The 18,571-nt window shown below is 38.0% G+C and overlaps 2 protein-coding genes across 2 annotated transcripts in view; one reads left to right on the top strand and one right to left on the bottom strand.

Moving 5' to 3' along the window:
- LOC126792704 (E3 ubiquitin-protein ligase AIRP2-like) overlaps positions 1-18,571 on the bottom strand; it is a 124,748-nt gene that overhangs the window by 58,236 nt on the left and 47,941 nt on the right. The window lies entirely within an intron of this gene.
- On the top strand, positions 6,025-7,560 carry LOC126792691 (stemmadenine O-acetyltransferase-like). Its single transcript, XM_050519152.1, has one exon. The coding sequence runs from the start codon at positions 6,131-6,133 to the stop codon at positions 7,421-7,423; it is 1,293 nt and encodes a 430-aa protein (XP_050375109.1). The 5' UTR covers positions 6,025-6,130; the 3' UTR covers positions 7,424-7,560.

Here is an 18,571-nt window from a genome sequence, read left to right as displayed (position 1 = left end):
TGGGGGACTGAGCTCCATGCTTCACCACAACACCATCGTCGTCAGTCGCGACCTGCTCTTTAGATCGAATTGGGAATTCGGGGAATTTGTTTCTATTCGGCAATCTCAGGTGAATTACTTCATTTAATTGTTTTGGTTCTTCTGATTTTGAGTTTGGGTTAAGTTGATTACTTGATTTTTGTTTGCTACTTTCCTTATTTTTTTGTTGCAGTTTGGGATTTTAATCCATTAGAGTTTTGTATTTCTGTTGATTTTTATTATTGAGAGAAGACCAGAAGAGTCAATGGAATGAACAGAGAATAATCAAGTTTTTAATTAGTTTAGTTAAATTTAAACTATCAACTAGAAATGCACGTATTTTTGAAGAATTATTGATCGTAGAAATTTTTTTTGGTTAGTTTAAACTAGTCTATCGTATGTATATGAGGGATTGGACTCATTATGTCCCCCCGACTAGCTTTATCCATTTTAGTTTCAATTAATAAATTTTCTCGCACCATCGAGATTTTCACTAATTTATTTTTCTTCGGTTTAGAATTTCAAGTATCTTTTAAGTAACTATACATGATCTGCCACTGCTGGATGCGCCTATATGATGTCAACAACTTCACCAACAAATTGATCTCTCCAAAATAGCCATGTATAGATAAAAAATATATGATGGAAAAAAGAAATACAAAGGCGTAATATGGTAAACATGTAAAAAAGAGAAATATATCAAAAATTTTACAAACATGGGAGACTGATGTACGGAGAGCGAAAGAGATTATTGCGCACGATCTCCAAGACTCCAGATGAAGGGGAATTGGGGAAGAACAACTGCCTGCAAAACGCACGATCTGAAGATACAAAGTGGAATAAAATGGGGTGGGCGTAAATATGATTTTGTCACAATTCACCCCACTCTATTTGCTTATTAATATGAATGCTTTCCGCAAAGCTGAGCCCAGCAAAATCAAACAAAGGAAGATGAAAAAATTAATATCACAATCAGTGGTGATTGATTCACTTAAGGTGAGACTCTCCATTTGATTTTGGGTAATTTTAAGATACCTTTTTCGATTTATTTGGGTGTTCTGAGATTATGGTTTCGTTTCGAAGGTCTTCTGTCGGCTACACATTGGAATTGGGTAGGCTGTTTGCCGAACGGAGTTACGTTGAAGACTTGAAGATAGAATGAGGTTTGAAGAGACTGGATGAAGTCATTGGTTCGAATAATCTTTACTACTAGAATTACTACATCTCTATAATTAAGGAAAAAGTTGTGGTTTGTGCTCCAGGTCTCTTAATTGTTAGTTTGATACCATAACAATAGTTCTTCATAGCAAATAATGGATAAGCCAATTGCTAAATCTAATTACAGAGAATTCTGCCTGTTGTAGGAAAGCTACATGTAGTTCATGATACTCTCACTTTTGAATTCTTAAGGCCAATTGTTGAATTGTATGTGGAATGTCGTACAAAAATGTGGTATGCTCTGTAAATCATTTAGTTGTACCGTTCGGGTTTTGACATTGTTTCTTTAATATTTTTTATTGAGTTCTAGAACAAGTAATATGAGCTGGTACTTTTGAGTAGATGCAAGATTGCAACTTAATTGATGATCCAATTTTTGCTTCCAGAAGCGTGACACTTCTACATGCGCGCTACAAGAATATGTCATAATGACATGATTTATACTGATTCATTAATCGAATGACAATTATTAAACTTAGAATAATTCAAATACTGAAATACAGTGTGTTCGTAGATAGGGCTCGTCAACGGGCCGGGCCGACCATGAGTGACGGATCCGGGCCGGGCCTTAATAAATTTAAATAAGTGGCGGGCCGGGCCGGGTCGGGTATTTTAAAAAATACGAAAATCCAAGCCTGCCCACTTAAGGCGGGCCTTGCGGGCTTTTGCGGGCCGGGCCTTGCGGGTTTTTACGGGCCGGGCCTTACGGGCTTGTTTTAGAAAAAACAATATAATACTCTAATTTAAGGGTTTGAAACAATAAAAGAATTGTTAGAAAACAATCTAAAACAAAAGTCACAAACAAATACTAGTTTCGAAATATTCTCGATCGACACTAATAGATGTGATCGATATATATATTTAGGGACCGTGTAAAAATTTCATCCAATTCGGACCTCGTTTAACCGTCGGAATTTTCGGTCAACAAAAAAAAGTGGCGTTTTCACATAATAAAATCTCATTGACCGGGGCTTTACCAAATAGATTTCTTCAGTTCGACCGCGCACGATAGGTAACAAAAATTAGGTGATTTCAAATATGTAAACAAATTTCCACATTCGCATCTTGGTAATTGGTCCTCCCTTAGGGCATATTAGTGTTGTTTTTGGTTTACCGGAAATTCCGACGGTTAAACGAGGTCCGAATTGCATGAAATTTTAAAATGATCATTAAATATATATATTGATCACATCGGATGGTGTCGATTGATTCCGAGAAGTTTCCTTCATATAGTCGCTTCATAATGTGATAGTTTTATTATAAACCTAATATAAGGTTATAATATATTAGTGGACACTTCGGCGATCGACAACTCAAATTCAAAATATGGTCGATCGACACCAGTAGATGTGATCGGTATATATATTTAGGGAACCCGTAAAAATTTCGTCCGTTTTGGACATGGTTTGACCGTTCGTACCAACGGTCAACTAAAACAGAGGCGTTTTGACATATTTAAACCTCATTGACCGAGGCTTTGCCAAATAGATTTCTTCAGTTCGACCGCGAACGATAGGTAAAAAAAATTAGGTGATTTCAAATATGTAAACAAATTTCCACATTCGCATCTTGGTAATTGGTCCCCCCTTAGGGCATATTAGTGTTTTTGGTTTACTGGAAATTCTAACGATTAAACGAGGTCCGAATTGCATGAAATTTTAAAATGATCATTAAATATATATATTGATCACATCGGATGGTGTCGATCGATTCCGAGAATTTTCCTTCATATAGTCGCTTCATAATGTGATAGTTTTATTATAAACCTAATATAAAGTTATAATACATTAGTGGACACTTCGGCGATCGACAACTCAAATTCAAAATATGGTCGATCGACACCAGTAGATGTGATCGGTATATATATTTAGGGAATCCGTAAAAATTTCGTCCGTTTTGGATATGGTTTGACCGTTCGTACCAACGGTCAACTAAAAAAGAGGTGTTTTGACATATTTAAACCTCATTGACCGGGGCTTTGCCAAATAAATTTATTCAGTTCGACCACGCATAATAGGTAACAAAAATTAGGTGATTTGATATATGCAAACGGCTTTCAGCATTCACATATTTGTAATAGGTCTTCCCTTAGGGCATAATAGTGGTGTTTTCGATTTACCAAAAATTCCGATGGTCAAACGAAGTCCGAATTAGATGAAATTTTTACAGGGTCACTAAATATATATACCAATCACATCGGCTGATGTCGATCGATCCCGACAAGTTTCTTTCATATAGTCGCTTCATAATGCGTTAGTTTTAATATAAACCTAATATAAATGGTATGATACATTAGTTGACGCTTCGGCGATCAATAAATCTAGTTCGAAATATTGTCGATCGACACCAGTAGATGTGATCGGTATATATATGTAGGGAACCCGTAAAAATTTCGTCCGTTTTGGATATTGTTTGACCGTCCGTACCTACGGTTAACAAAGAAAAAGGCGTTTTGACATATTAAAATCCTCTTTGACCGGGGTTTTGCCAAATTGGTTTCCTTGGTGCGACCACACACAATCGGTGACAAAAATTAGGTGATTTCAGATATGCAAACGACTTTTGGTGTTCGCATTTTGGTAATAGGTCTTCCCTTATGACATATTAGTGTTGTTTTCGGTTTACCGGAAATTCCGACGGTCAAACGAGTTCCGAATTGGATGAAATTTTTACATGGTCACTAAATATATATACCGATCATATATACTGGTGTCGATCGACCCTAAGAAGTTTCCTTAATATAGTTGCTTCATAATGCAATAGTTTTATTCTAAACCTAATAAAATATGTATGTATAATATTTTATTATTTGGCGGGCTTTTACGGGCCAAGCCTTGCGGGCTTTTGGCGGGCCGGGTTTCACACCTCTAATTTAAGCCCGGTCCTCTACCCACGGAAGCGGGTTTTGACAGGCTCTCTCGTGGGCCGGACCGGGTAAAAGCCCGTCGGGCTTGCGGGACTCCGCGGGCTTTTCGGGTCCGCGGACTAAATGATGAGGCCTATTCGTAGAGTCGTTATTAACAAGCTCGATGAAAACTCAAATTCACACACGCGAGGGCGGTATTTGGCATAGGCATAGCACGTGCGGGAATGCTAGTTGACTTTAGTTGTAAGGATGTCGCATTACTTTTATTAAGTTTTGAAAAACTAGTGCATCTTTTTACGATACGACCCAACTTTATTTGGTCCTCATGAAATTTGAGTATAAGGACTTTTTGATAAGAATAAACATATGGATGTCGTGCTCGATCGGATAATCAACCGAGAGTAATTTAGCCGAGTTAACCAATTAGTACAGAGACATATTATGGGACCTAGCTACGGTTAAAAATTCATAAACACATAACACAAGCAAAAAACAACAGAACATGATCTTATTATATATCCCGTATATATATCATTGGTTCCGCTTAGTCTTAATAACTGTCAAACTTGATGTAACTGATGTTTGTCCATAATATTCTTGCATTATTATCGTCAGTTGGTCTTCATGGAGTTACAAACAACTGCATGTGAAGTATTAACATTTTTTTTTATCAAAAGTATTAACATTCTTCGAAAGCCAAAGTGTTCCTGCGATACATATCATCGATCTTTGGATTCGGACATAGCCATAATATACATCAATTGCGTACAGAATCTAGTTATCTAGATAAATCCATTCTAATACGAACATCATCAATCACTTGCAACAAGATGATCGATGAAGACTAAATATGAGATGCATGTAAACTGGATTTCCTTGCGCACGTAAAAACGATTTCCAGTCAATGAATGCGGGCGCTAGCTAGCTTTTAGCATCTAAATCCAAATAACAGTTCGTTGAAGTCCATCTTTGTTAGGTTGTATAATTTGTATTAATTAGTCAACTAGTTTTTTCATGTACGACAGTACGAGTATGGACGTGTGAACAGGCCAGTGCGACCTGGATGGAAACGGGGTTGGTGTGTAACTATAGTCTATATACTACTACTTAGCTAGATTATTGCTCTTTATTATGAGTTAATCTCGACATGCATGCAAATGTGCAATTTCCTGCTAATTACTGTCGGAAGGTATGAAATGATGCACAGACTGAACTGTGTACGTGGGTATTTGTGTTTACTTTATGATAAGATGAAATGTTTTTACTAAGGATGTAAAACAGGAATTTTCCGTAAAACAGCTGGTAAAAGCACGAAGTGATCAAGAACACGCTTCATTAAAATTCCGCACGGCCCATCATTTTAACCGATGCATGCAGGAGGTCATCCATTGTTGCCGAGGACCTCGTTTTCATGGCTATGGATTGAGGAAAGCTCATCGTGAAAGCTGAATGTGGAAGGTCAATCACTCAATTCCGTACTGTCAACGTTCGAATCTTGTTGGTTGCAATTCCCAATTTCTATTTTGCTTGTTCGGCACATTCAAATACCAATGGCAGCCGGCCAGTCAAATAAATTTTTTTTTGTTAGTTAGTGCGTATATTATTTTAGATAGTCCCCAAAATCCGCGTCCAAACGACTTTGAATACCCATAATTAAGTAAACAAGAAAGATACATATATATGCAACATTCCAAACTTAAGCTCCATTCGGCCATTCCTACCAACTTTCCTAGTTAATCATGTCGAAAAGTATCCACTAAGCTCGATTCCTACCAATGTTCCTAGTTTGATCATGTCAAAGAAGTAAACGCCCGGCCATATTGCGTATGTAACCGCGTCAACTAGTCAAGGCATGGCCTCCCTGGCCCCGCCTCAGCACACTATATATTGGATTGCATAGCCATGCAGTATGCACACAAAACCTTATCTTAATTTGTTTCAGCTTATTAGAAAGATCCTCCACATACTAGCTAGACTAGTTACTCATCTAGTCATCTTATTGTTCTATTAAGAGTTTGATCGATCAAGATGAAGGTTGAAGTGATTAAAAAGGACTACATCAAGCCTTCTTCTCCAACCCCAAACCACCTTCGCAAACATGAGCTTTCATTTCTCGATCAAGTTGCCCCTCCAATTTTCATGCCGATGCTTCTATTCTACCCTGCTACTAATTATGGTTGCGATCATAATGATACAACCTTGACCGCTAGCCGGGTTAAGCAATCCCTCTCCGGTACCTTAACGCAGTTCTATCCGCTAGCGGGGCGGATCATCGACAACGCCTTTGTCGACTGCAACGACGAAGGTACTCCTTTCGTTGAAGCACGAGTCAAGTGCCAACTTTCCGACGTTGTATCCCAACCGGACCCAAACCAACTCAACAAGCTACTCCCTTGTGAGTTGGAATGTGTTGTCGATTTTCTTCTTGCAGTACAAACCAACATATTTGACTGTGGCGGCATGGCTATCGGGGTTTGCATTTCCCACAAAGTCGCCGACGCGTTGTCACTGGTCATGTTTCTCAACTCATGGGCATCCATTTCCCGAGGCGATATCTTGAACTACACAGCTCCCACTTTTGATTTGGCTACATTCTTCCCGCCGAGATCCATATCAGGGTTCAAACCAGGGACTGGAATTGCAAGAGACAAAATCACTACTAAACGATTCGTTTTCAGTGCCTCCACCGTCGCTTCTCTCCGAAATAAATACACGACGTCTGCAACTGACAGACGGCCAACTCGTGTCGAGGCTCTGTCAGCTTTTGTATGGAGCCGTTTCTTGGCTTCCACGCAAGGAAAGCCCAACCCGGACATAGTTTACAAAGTTCTCCATGCCGTCAACCTACGAACCAGAATGGAGCCAGGGCTTCCGGAGCATCATTTCGGCAACGTGAGCCGGTTTGCGACGGCGACAACGTCGTTTGAGGAGGGAGAGGAGCAGTGTTATAGTTTTGTGGGACAAATGAGAGATGCCATAAAGACCGTCGACGGGGAGTACATGAGGAAGATTCTAGATGGCACGGCGCACGTTAATTATTTGAAGCAGAGAGCGGAGGAGTTTCTCAAAGGAGAAGTGGTGTCGTTTAGCTTTACCAGTCTGTGTAGGTTTCCATTGTACGAGACTGATTTCGGGTGGGGGAAGCCCATATGGGTCGGGTCTGCTAGCCTCACGTTCAAGAATCTGGTATGTTTCATGGATTCTGGGTCTAGTGGTGGGATCGAAGCTTGGGTTAATTTGAAGGAAGAAGACATGGCTAAGTTCCAAGACGATGAGCAGTTGCGCGCGCTCACTTATCCCGCGAGAGATGCTAAAGTTTAGTGTTGCCCAGTCCACATCAATGGACGATGTTTTTAATTAGATTTCCATGTGCTTATATTTTACTTTAGCTTGATCGAATTTAAGTAATTGTTATTATTCAGGATTGAATAAATTTGTTTATGAACACATACAATACGTGTGATGGTGTACAGTACTTCCCCAAGCATTTACGGGTCATTTGCTATAGAGTTTCATTCTTTTTTTTCTCGATACAATATACAGTTTCAATGTGTACCTACCCTTTGCAGTGATTGTTATTTCATTAGACTTTTTTGTCCATTGCAACCCTAATTTTCCGAATTGAAGGGGCCTCTTGCAGGTTGAAGGTAATAAGGGAGGGATTACAAAAAAAAAAACAGGTGCAGTGGGCTATCTTACAATCAAAATAATATTTTCAGGAGAATTACTCTATGTAATCATTTATAGTACCTTATCTTAATTAGTATAGGTTAGTCTAGATAAACAATGATATATAATCTCTGAATTTACGGGATACTCAATGTAATGTATATATAAAGACTCAATTATCAATAAATATAAATAATGTTTGTCCCTATTTTGATATATATTACATTATTCTGTAACACATTATCAGCACAGTTTTAACCTTTTGCTTGATAGCCAAGAACCCTATTTTCTGAAAAAAAAAATTTCTTCTATCATGAAAATAATTCGATAGAAGAAGATGTAAAATTATGTCTGTCATGAAAAATAATTTGGCAAAAGACAAGATATAAAATTCTTCTGTTGAAAAAAATTGCAGAAAAGATTAAAAAAAAACAGAAATCAGAATTCCATCTAGGGCACCTAGAATTTCGCTATGGGCACCCATCTCCTCTGGTATGTAGAGATCGACCCATCGTCGGCAACACATCTCAACAGTTGACCAACCCAGAACTGCAGCATCAGAGCTTAACAGTCAGACGCCAATGACCATCACAGGCCCACACCTTCAAGGCTCTCCTTGCAGCGCCACTGAAGCCCACACTTGCATAATCTGACGTCGCATGCCATCCCTAGAAGACACATCGCCGCCTCGACATGGATTTACATATCGAAAGCTCGACCCAGATTTAGGGATATGACATGTGTTAGTAGTCTGACCTGACTCAGTTTGGGAATTTCTTACCCCTCAAGTAAATGATAAAAAAAGGCATGGTAAATTTGCCCCATGTATGGTGAGAGTCACTTCGCCGCATATTCGTGGAAATGTGGAATCAAGCATGATCGTAGAAATTAAGCAAGAGCAACTATTATACACTGTTTATCAAGTAAACAAACAAGTATGTTTTAATTAGTGTTACTGTTTTCATGCAATTTAAATTCTTCTGAATTTTGTCTTTCATCGAGGACTTTCAATCTCCCTTACCTTTTCAACCCGATTCTTTCGCTCTTTGGGTGGTATACATGGATATGATTCCCCTGGTATCGAGTTTTAGGAGCGGTTGCGAGTGCTGCTATTATCATCCGTAGCCGTTGTGTGTAGATACAAATTTTTTTAAAAAAAATGGGACAAACATCGGTTTGCGACATAAATTGTCTCTTATACCATTGGTTTGTGACTGAAATTGTCACTTATACCATGGTGACAAAATTTATCACGGTTTATTGAATTGAGTTACTATACTTTGGGACTTAACCTACAATTCAGTATTTGGAAGTTGTATCAAATTTTGATACTAATGAATCTTCCCTCTTCTTGACCACACATGTGCCTGAAATTTGGCATAATCATGTTGGATGTGTTTATGCATCTAGTCCAGATTAATTTATTTTAGTGCAACATCGTTTCATTGAATAACATAAAATATTATGGTCAAAATATACAAGAGAGAGATATGAGAAGTTCTTGAAACAAGATACTCATTATATGGAAGAACATGAGAATATCTTCTCACTATTACGGATTTCAAAGTAATTATTCATTGCGGTTATAAAATGAAAAGAACGAAGTATAAAACTTTGGTTAATAGTCTGAATGACTACATATCTGTGTATTCCTAAGTTTTTGTGACTAATTTTACTTAGTTGATGCATTTTTAAATTGGTTTATGGTCAAGATCTCAATCCAATTGCTAGCTATAAAATTCTCATGTAGTTCAAGTAAACGAATATACGAGAATGTCTCGGTGCATTTATGGTTTCATTACCAACAAAAATATGTTAATGAAATGAAATGCATTACATACTACATAACAATACCTACATAAGCCCACAGTTTTAATCGTGGCATAAGTCAGACTTACACAATCTTTGTGTGGCGTAATGTACACTTATATGATCTTTGATGTTGTTATTATATATCAGTTTTGGTTCTCCATAATCTTTGGCGGATTAGGTCATCATCTATTGATTTTGATCAACACTTTGTGAACTAGCATTGCAAAACGCCAAAGGATTTCGAGCCATAAGCGTTTGCTCTCAGATTTATTACGAACTAACAATGCTTATGGTAACATATTTATGCCTCATTGGCATGATGAAGTCTCGATTGATGTCTTGTTATGACATGTTTCTACCTTGTTTTAGTGATGATGATTTGTAATGTTACACCCCATGTAATGTACTTTATATCTCACAGTTTCAAAATATGGTGATATTTTTCACAAATTTCAAATTAAAGTAACTCTTGTACATCAAACTAGAACATGTTCGCGAGTTACGGCTTTAGTAGTATCGCCAAGATGATCCGTCCGTTGCCCGGTTTTACCCCTAATAGCATAAAAAAAATTGGCCGAGCTCTTATCTCGGCCCCTAGGCATCCAAAAGCCCACGCAAGCCCCCTCCCCACCCGCCGTCCCACTGCAGGCCCCCAGGCCCCTGCATGGCCCCCCGCACGGGCTCCGCAGCCTCTCTCATACGGTGTCCTCACGAACTCCTAGCCTTTTTGGCTCTATTGTTTTACGCTGAAAACCCTTTTTTGGTATGGCTAGGCAACACCGATCATTGTATTTGGATCTATGGTGTATATGCATGATATTTGCATGTCAAAATCACTCTAATACGCTAAAGAGAACGAGACATAAGATGGAAGCCAAAATTGACTTATCATGATTCACTTTGTGGATAAAATATGTTGTGGTGACACATATATCATGGTTAAACTCAAACCATAACACTTAGATGTTATGGAGCACCCAAATCAATGACAAAAAGTTTGGAAAAGCCTAAAATTTCAGGATTTACAGATTGCGGACTTGTCATTGTGAGGACCAGTTCACCTACGTTTAGGTGGGTTGTTGAGGTGCTACTTGCGACCACTAATTTCTAACATCCAAAGCTACTAAGTTACAAAATTTGAGCTCATTTGGAGACTTAGAACATGGTGAATCGCTCGATACAATTGGTTACTGACATCCGGCAAGTATTCTGGTAAGTTCGTTACCTTTCTGACTAGTTCCGGCTGTGAAGTCGGTGGCATGGATTCCTAACACCCATGTTTACTTGCTTCTAAAATTTAGTAGCATTCGGGGTTTGAAAAATCAGTGAACCATTCAAGGAAGTGTAAAACAGAGACTCGGTATTGGTTAATGATGTGTTCATGGTTCAACTGGGATCTATATTGAGACCCATATATATTGTAGCGTGTCTTGTTTTACGGTATCCATCTATACTACAATCATTGATGTTATGGTTGTAACGATTCGTATGTTAATGTTTCAAGTCTAACAATATGCATGTTTGTTAACGAATTATGTTAACGGTTTATCGTCCACATATTTTATATGCCAAATTGCACCTCCACAAGCATATAATGATGAGTTATTTGATGTTGAAGTTTGTCTTTGAATAGTACAGAACTTCCACCTCTGTCCACTTATAAAGACCTTAATAGATGATCTATGTAGTCACTTTTGATGAGATTGTTTCGTTTAGTCACAAACTACGACAAAACTCCAACATTGTAGATTGGCCTACATGGAAAGTGCTATCCGGCATGAATTGATGGTGATGATCGATCTACGTCGCTGTCATAGTCTTCTGGAAAGCCGTAGAATCTAGTTTTAACAAAGAGATATGTCATTTGTCAAGTAATGCCAACAACGCACATGTAAATCCTATCATTTATACCTTTGTTAGGCGTAGTGAGAAAAAGAAGAGTTTAGACTCACCTTATGGCGCAAACTCTCTAACAAAACTCCCTGAAATCAAATATGAGACAGTTTATTCTCACGATACCTTGTCAGTTTAGTGGATATCATCTCTGTTGGGACTAAGTTAAGAGATGTAGATAAAGATCCTGAATGTATTGGTTTAAACCTAATTCAAGTGTCTCCAGACCACGAATAAAATGAAATGTTATGGACTTTGATGAACTAAGAGCCAAATGCTGCAATTCCAAAGCTCCTTGCTTAAAACTCAGGGCTCATCACCTTGATCATCCAGTCAAGTCTATTAGACTGGATAATGCAAGAGAATTCACTTCGAAGATTTTTTAATCGCGTGGCGGGATAGATGTTGAACATCCCGTCACCTCATGTTCATTCTACATAATAGATGAGCAACAACGATAATTAAACGATTATACCTTATAGTTAGGACCTTCATTACACATAAGTAATTTACATATAACTGTTGGGGGATATACAATATTGCATGCAACTATACTTAGAATGAAAGATATTAAGAATACTAGGTCTCAAAAGTGATGACCTTTATTGATGATGTTATTCATATGTTAGCTAAAGGCACTAAGGACGTTAAATCAATGTCTACAAGTATTTCATGAATTAGTCGAAGTCAGGAGAAGACGTGTTTTCGCCGTTTGAGCAATGATATGTCTTAATAGATAAAACTCATAATATTTTAAGTACGATATGTATATGCATGTACTCGTTGTAATATTCTGACTCGATATCTCATTCGGTTTAAACTCGTAAGGACAAAATGATAGTTGAGTGCGCCCACACATATGTCAATGTTTGATCATATTACGTTACAACATCAAATCCTCTATCCCAAAACAAAAGACACTTTAATGAAGCGATGTCAAAATCTGCCTAGATTTATAGGTTAAATTCCACGGGACCTATAGGGCAACTCACTTGTTGAAAAATAGTGAATTTGATACCATTGGAAAGCTCTATGTGTTTACTTTCTAGAGACACCAACCATTTGACCATATCTATTATATTTAGTGAGTTATAGTTGTTTTAGTAAAATATGACGGATTTGTCTGGAACTTGCAGTTGAGTCAACTTTGACAGAGCTTTGTGATCAGCTCCGAACGAACTAGATTGTGAATCATATAGCACTGGAAAGCCACATGTGTCTACTTTCCAGAACTTTGTACGGTTCCATACCTATTGTATCGAAGAAGTTATGACTGTTTAAGTGTGTGAAGGTCATACCACAAGTAAATCTGTTTTTCATTGCACCTCTTGTTTTGAGTTGTTATACAAGTCTCTTTCTTTTGATCCATGTACCGATAAGTGTACATGTTTGATTAAGAATGTTTGACGAGATTTGATATTCAAATCATTGACCCATTACTACTTTTGAAGAATGTGATGAGCGTTCATATGTTCTATCTATCTAAACTCTGAGATTGAGTTACTGATCAGAGGAAGTTGTTTTGCAGACTTCAGGGGATTCTATACCACATGTTATCTTCAACTGTAGTTGGTGTGTTGTGCTCTTTTTCCTTTCGACCAAGCTTTTTATTTTACCCAAGAGGTTTTTGTTTTGTTTGGCAAGATTTTTACCGAGGCAACGGTTATGCACCATGACACATTATGATCGCGATACATGAGGGAGTGTTGTAGGAGAATTAGTCTCTGTAATCTTTCGGTGTATCTTGTCCTAATTAGTATAAATTAGTCTAGAAAAGAAATGATATATAATCGCTGAATCTATGTGATAATCAATGTAATGGTTATATAAATGCTCCATTACTACTGAATAAATATAATGTTTCTCCATATTTTAATGCGTATTACATATTTTTCTATAATATTCCATACATTTTACTAAAATATTGAGCTGGCCCATGAATTTTCTCACAGCCCACTGCCCAATAACCTACTTGATGACTATCAATTTCTAATGAATTTTATCAGAATATCACTTGGTTCTCTATTTGTTTCAAGTATTTGCTTCAGTTGCTTGTACCAAGTCAATCTGTATGAAACAGAAATGCAACTCGATGATTACTAGGCAGCTTTTATGAGATTAACGATGATGCTAAAGTTGTTATTCTGGTTCTATCGAACATATAACCGTTGGGAATATTTTAGGGTGTCTCCATATGGATTTTTCTTTGACCGACTTTCCAATTAATTTCTAGTTTATTAACTAATTTGTACCTATACCTAAATTAACTCAATCTCATTCTCAAATGAAGAGAGATAAATACTCTGATTGAATTGATTTGATATGATTTTGTGCATCTTGTAAGAAGGAAGTCTCGGCAGAGTTTGAATCCAAGTAATATGTGTTGATAAATTTGGTCACAATAATACTAATTAGTTCTTTTTTTTGGAGATTGTTTCACAACCATGCATAGTATTTATATTGAGATAAAAGTCATAATTGATAACAACTATTTCCTAGCCAATGCCCTAGATATTTCTCCATAATCGAGTTCCAGTACGTATCTGGTACGTTAATCTGAATTATATGTACATGTTTAGAAAAAGTAAATAGAGTTTCAGTCACACTCCAACTATTACCAATTGGTTTTGTGTTTATGAATTTTTTTTTCAGCTTTAAATAGAATCTTGTTGCATGCATGTTACTAACGTTAGTCCTTTTATATTTCCGCAATATGCTCTTAATTTCAATAATTCAACCTTGTGCTAGTGTTGGAGTGGCTTTCACACTTCACAGCCGTCCATATTTAGACTTTTACGTACGGAAGTCATGATCCATCACTAGTCATCCCACTTCTCCAGCTAGATCGAGTTCCGGATTCACGTACACCTTCCACGGTGGGAAACGAGAAATTAACCAAGGAACAAGAATTATTAAGGCTTGCAAAATGCATTGAAAACAGCTATATATATCATACCGTCGGCCAAGTCCCCGGTGGAAGAGACGCCGCCCTTCCTATATTTCCACTAGTTGGTAAACGAACTTCGAAAAATCGAGATTCGTTACCACCGGTCTTTTATTTCCACTAGTTGGTAAACGAGCTTTGAAAAATCGAGTTTCGTTACCACCGGTCTTTTATTATGAGTTCCCACAAAATGCCATCTTGATTGTCAGTCGTGACGAAATGGCCAATTGTGATTGATCATTTGATCCAACCAGCAGGTTCCTAGCTCATACGTACTCTGTTACGTGTACGCAACTATCTTTTAATTTGCTGTTAGTGGATGCTAGATGGATTAGCACACTTTGAGAGCTCTATACTTCATAAATAAAGCAACTAGGATGAGTCTAGTTCTTTTTTTATTTTATTTAATAAAAATAGGAAAGAATATAGAACAACAACTCTCCGACTCTCCACAAATTAACAAACAAATGAGCTATCCAATATATCACTCACAAACTTGCTTAGTGATATCATTACACAATAATCATCTATATATAAATCTAGAAAGTGTTCTCCACTACCCGTGATTTCCTCCGTAATTCCCTCCTTCAATCACTACCCGTGATTTACGCTCACACTCCCCCTCAAGTTGGCGCATACATATCAACTATGTCCAACTTGCCAAGTGAGTCATAAAAAGCTTTCTTAGATACTCTTTTTGTGAGCATATCGACAAGTTGCTCTTCTGTAGGAACAAAAGGAAAACTAATAATCTTCGCGTCTAGCTTCTCCTTTATAAAGTGACGATCAACCTCCACATGTTTTGTACGATCATGTTGCACAGGATTCTGTGAAATATCAATAGCTGTCTTGTTGTCACAGTACAGCTGCATAGCACATTTAGGCTTAATACCCAAATCTTGTAGCAAGTTTCTAAGCCATAACAATTCGCATACTCCCTGAGTCATACCTCTGTATTCTGCTTCAGCACTAGATCGAGCTACCACTTTTTGTTTCTTACTCTTCCATGTAACAAGATTACCCCCAACAAAGGTAAAATACCCTGATGTGGATCTCCAATCTGTAATATTTCCAGCCAAGTCTGCATATGTGAAGCCACAAACCTCAAAAATATTTTTGTGATTAGAAAACATTACTCATCCTCCTGGAGCTGACTTCAAGTACCTCAAATTCCTTACAACAGCATCCATGTGGTCCACACTGGGATTATGCATGAACTGACTCAATACACTTACTGCATATGCAACATCTGGTCTGGTATGTGATAAATAAATCAGACGTCCAACTAGCATCTGATAACGAGTTTTTTCAGTCGGTACTTGATCTGGATACTCTACTAACCGATGGTTCTGCTCAATAGGAGTATCAATGGGACTGCAGTCCAACATACATGTCTCTGTTAGTAGATCAAGAATGTACTTCCTCTGACACAGATAGATACCATCATTTACCCGGGCTACCTCAATGCCCAAGAAGTACTTGAGTGTACCTAGGTCCTTCATCTCAAACTCTGTGGCTAGCTATTTCTGTAATCTATCCACCTCAACAGTATCATTCCCAGTAACTACCATATCATCAACATATATAATTAGGGATTTTACCTTCCTTTGTTGATGTCTGAGAAATAATGTGTGGTCTGAATTACTCTGTCTGTAGCCAATTTTCCTCATGAATTGTGAAAATCTTCCAAACTAAGCACGAGGTGACTATTTAAGACCATACAAAGACTTTCTCAATCTGCATACAAAGTTACTCGGAGAAGCGGCCATATATCCAGGCAGAAGATCCATGTACACTTCCTCTGTAAGTTCTCCATGAAGGAATGCATTCTTAACATCAAACTATCTAAGTGGCCAGTTTAAGCTAGCAGCAAAAGAGAGTAATACCCGAATAATGTTTATTTTTGGAACAGGTGCGAATGTCTCATCATAGTCTCTCCATATGTCTGAGTAAATCCCTTTGCTACTAGGCGTGTTTTATACCAGCTCACTGTCCCATCTGGATTATGCTTTACTGTAACACCCAGCGACATCCCACAGTCTTCTTATCATGTGGTGTAGATACAAGCTCCCAAGTATTATTCTTTTGCAATGCTTTCATCTCTTCTTCCATTGCTTTCCTCCATTTTGGATCTCTCAATGATCATGCACTTTGTTAGGTACTGATACAATAGATATTTGATTCACAAATGATTCATATGACTTAGACAATCTTTTGGTAGACATAAAATTTACTACATGATACTTAGTTTTATCCTGAAGGGTAGGTTAATATTTTTTTGTTGGCTGACCCCGATAGACCTATTTGGCAATACATATTGTCTACTATTACCCTCACTAGTATTAACCCCAATAGAATGACTAACCTTAGATGAGTGAACTTCTGTACTAGGAGGATCTTCTGTACCAGGAGAGCATTGGTAAGGGGTATAAACAACAATATGAGAGACATGAGGGGCAGTTGTGTTGTCATCTTCTGGAGCGACTACACCAGAATCATCCGGTGGTTCCTATGTAGCTGACACATTAGTAATCTCAATGGAACCTGTCACTGGCTCACTAGGCTCCCCCTCTTCATGATACAGCTCTTCAAAATAAGAATTCTCCCCCTGAAGAGCAGTATCAGAAGAGATAAAATAGCTCATATCTTCAAAGAAAGTAACATCCATAGTGACATAGTACTTCCTGGTAGGTGGATGATAGCATCGATATCCTTTCTGATGGCCTCTATACCCAACAAACACACATTTAACTGCCCGTGCATCCAACTTAGACCGCTGATGTTGTGGAAGATGGACAAAAGCAACACAACCGAAAACACGGGCATGAAGATTATGAAAAGAGGGTAATGAGACATGAGATGCAAGCACCTCATATGGAACATAACCTTGAAGTACACGAGATGGAAGACGATTAATGAGGTGGGCAGAAGTGATGACAACATCACCCCAAAGGTATGTAGGCATATGTGCACTAAAAAGAATACACCGATCCATATCAAGTAAATGACGATTTTTCCTTTCAGAAACCCCATTTTGCTCATGTGTGTAAGGACACATTGTTTGATGAACAATCCCGTGTGTGTGAAAGAACTCCTGAAAGACACGATTCACATATTCCCTCCCCCCCCCGTTATCAGAATGAAAAACTCTAATAGTGGCATTATATTGTGTTTTAACAGTGGTATGGAAGACTTGAAAAGCCGAAAAAACCTCATCTTTAGTTTTGAGAAGAACAATCCATGAAAGACGGGTTCAATCATCAATAAATGACACATAATACCGCATCCCAGATACAATAGATTCTTTGGAGGGTCCCCAAACATCAGAATGAATTAATTCAAAATGAAGAATACGTTTAGGAGAAGTACTAGGAGAATAAGTAGATCTATGATGTTTGCCCAAAACACAAGTCTCACAACGTAAAAAGGACTCATCGACACGAATAAACAAAGTAGCCATATATTGTTTCATAACACGAAAAGATGGATGCCCTAAGCGACGATGCTATAACCAAACTTCACTTAGCTTGTCAGAAGTGGAGATTAAAGCGGTTCGAGATTGTGCCCCTGGTTTTTCCCCTGCATATGTCTGATTCAGATGAAACAACCGGCCCCTCAGATACCCCCGACCAACCAACTCCCCGGTGAGAAGATCCCGAAATATCACATACATAGGAAAAAATGTCACATAGCACTTAGCGTCAGTGTTTAATTGGGGAATAGAGAGCAAATGATGAGATAAAGCGGATACATATAGCACATTGTGAAGCTCTATGGTTAGAGTAATATGAACTGACCATTTCCCTAAGATGGGAAATGCCTCACCATTAGCATTAGTAACATAGGGTACAAGTGGAGGAGACAATATGGTAAAATAAGATTTGTCATAAGTCATATGATCAGATGCACCAGAATCAATAATCCATGTATCAAAACCAACAAAGTTAGAAATTTTCAAAACCATACCAATTTTACCACGACGAGCTATGGATGCGGTAGGTAGAGCTCTCCCGCTGTATGATGATCATCCCCAACCACACCATAGATATCAGGTTCCTGGACTAACTGAATAGTTGCCTTTGCATTGGGACGATAATTAGGCCTCTTGGGCCTAAGGTGTGGATACAATTTTCAACAGGTCGGACGAGCAT

This window comes from Argentina anserina, chromosome 4, assembly GCF_933775445.1.
Source record: "Argentina anserina chromosome 4, drPotAnse1.1, whole genome shotgun sequence".
NCBI lineage: Eukaryota > Viridiplantae > Streptophyta > Magnoliopsida > Rosales > Rosaceae > Argentina > Argentina anserina.
Note: the sequence above shows the minus strand (reverse complement) of the source record. Positions and strands in the feature narration are given on the sequence as shown.

Excerpts from the sequence above, each read along its gene's own strand:
- LOC126792691 (XM_050519152.1), top strand. The coding sequence starts at position 6,131 with ATGAAGGTTGAAGTGATTAAAAAGGACTACATCAAGCCTTCTTCTCCA.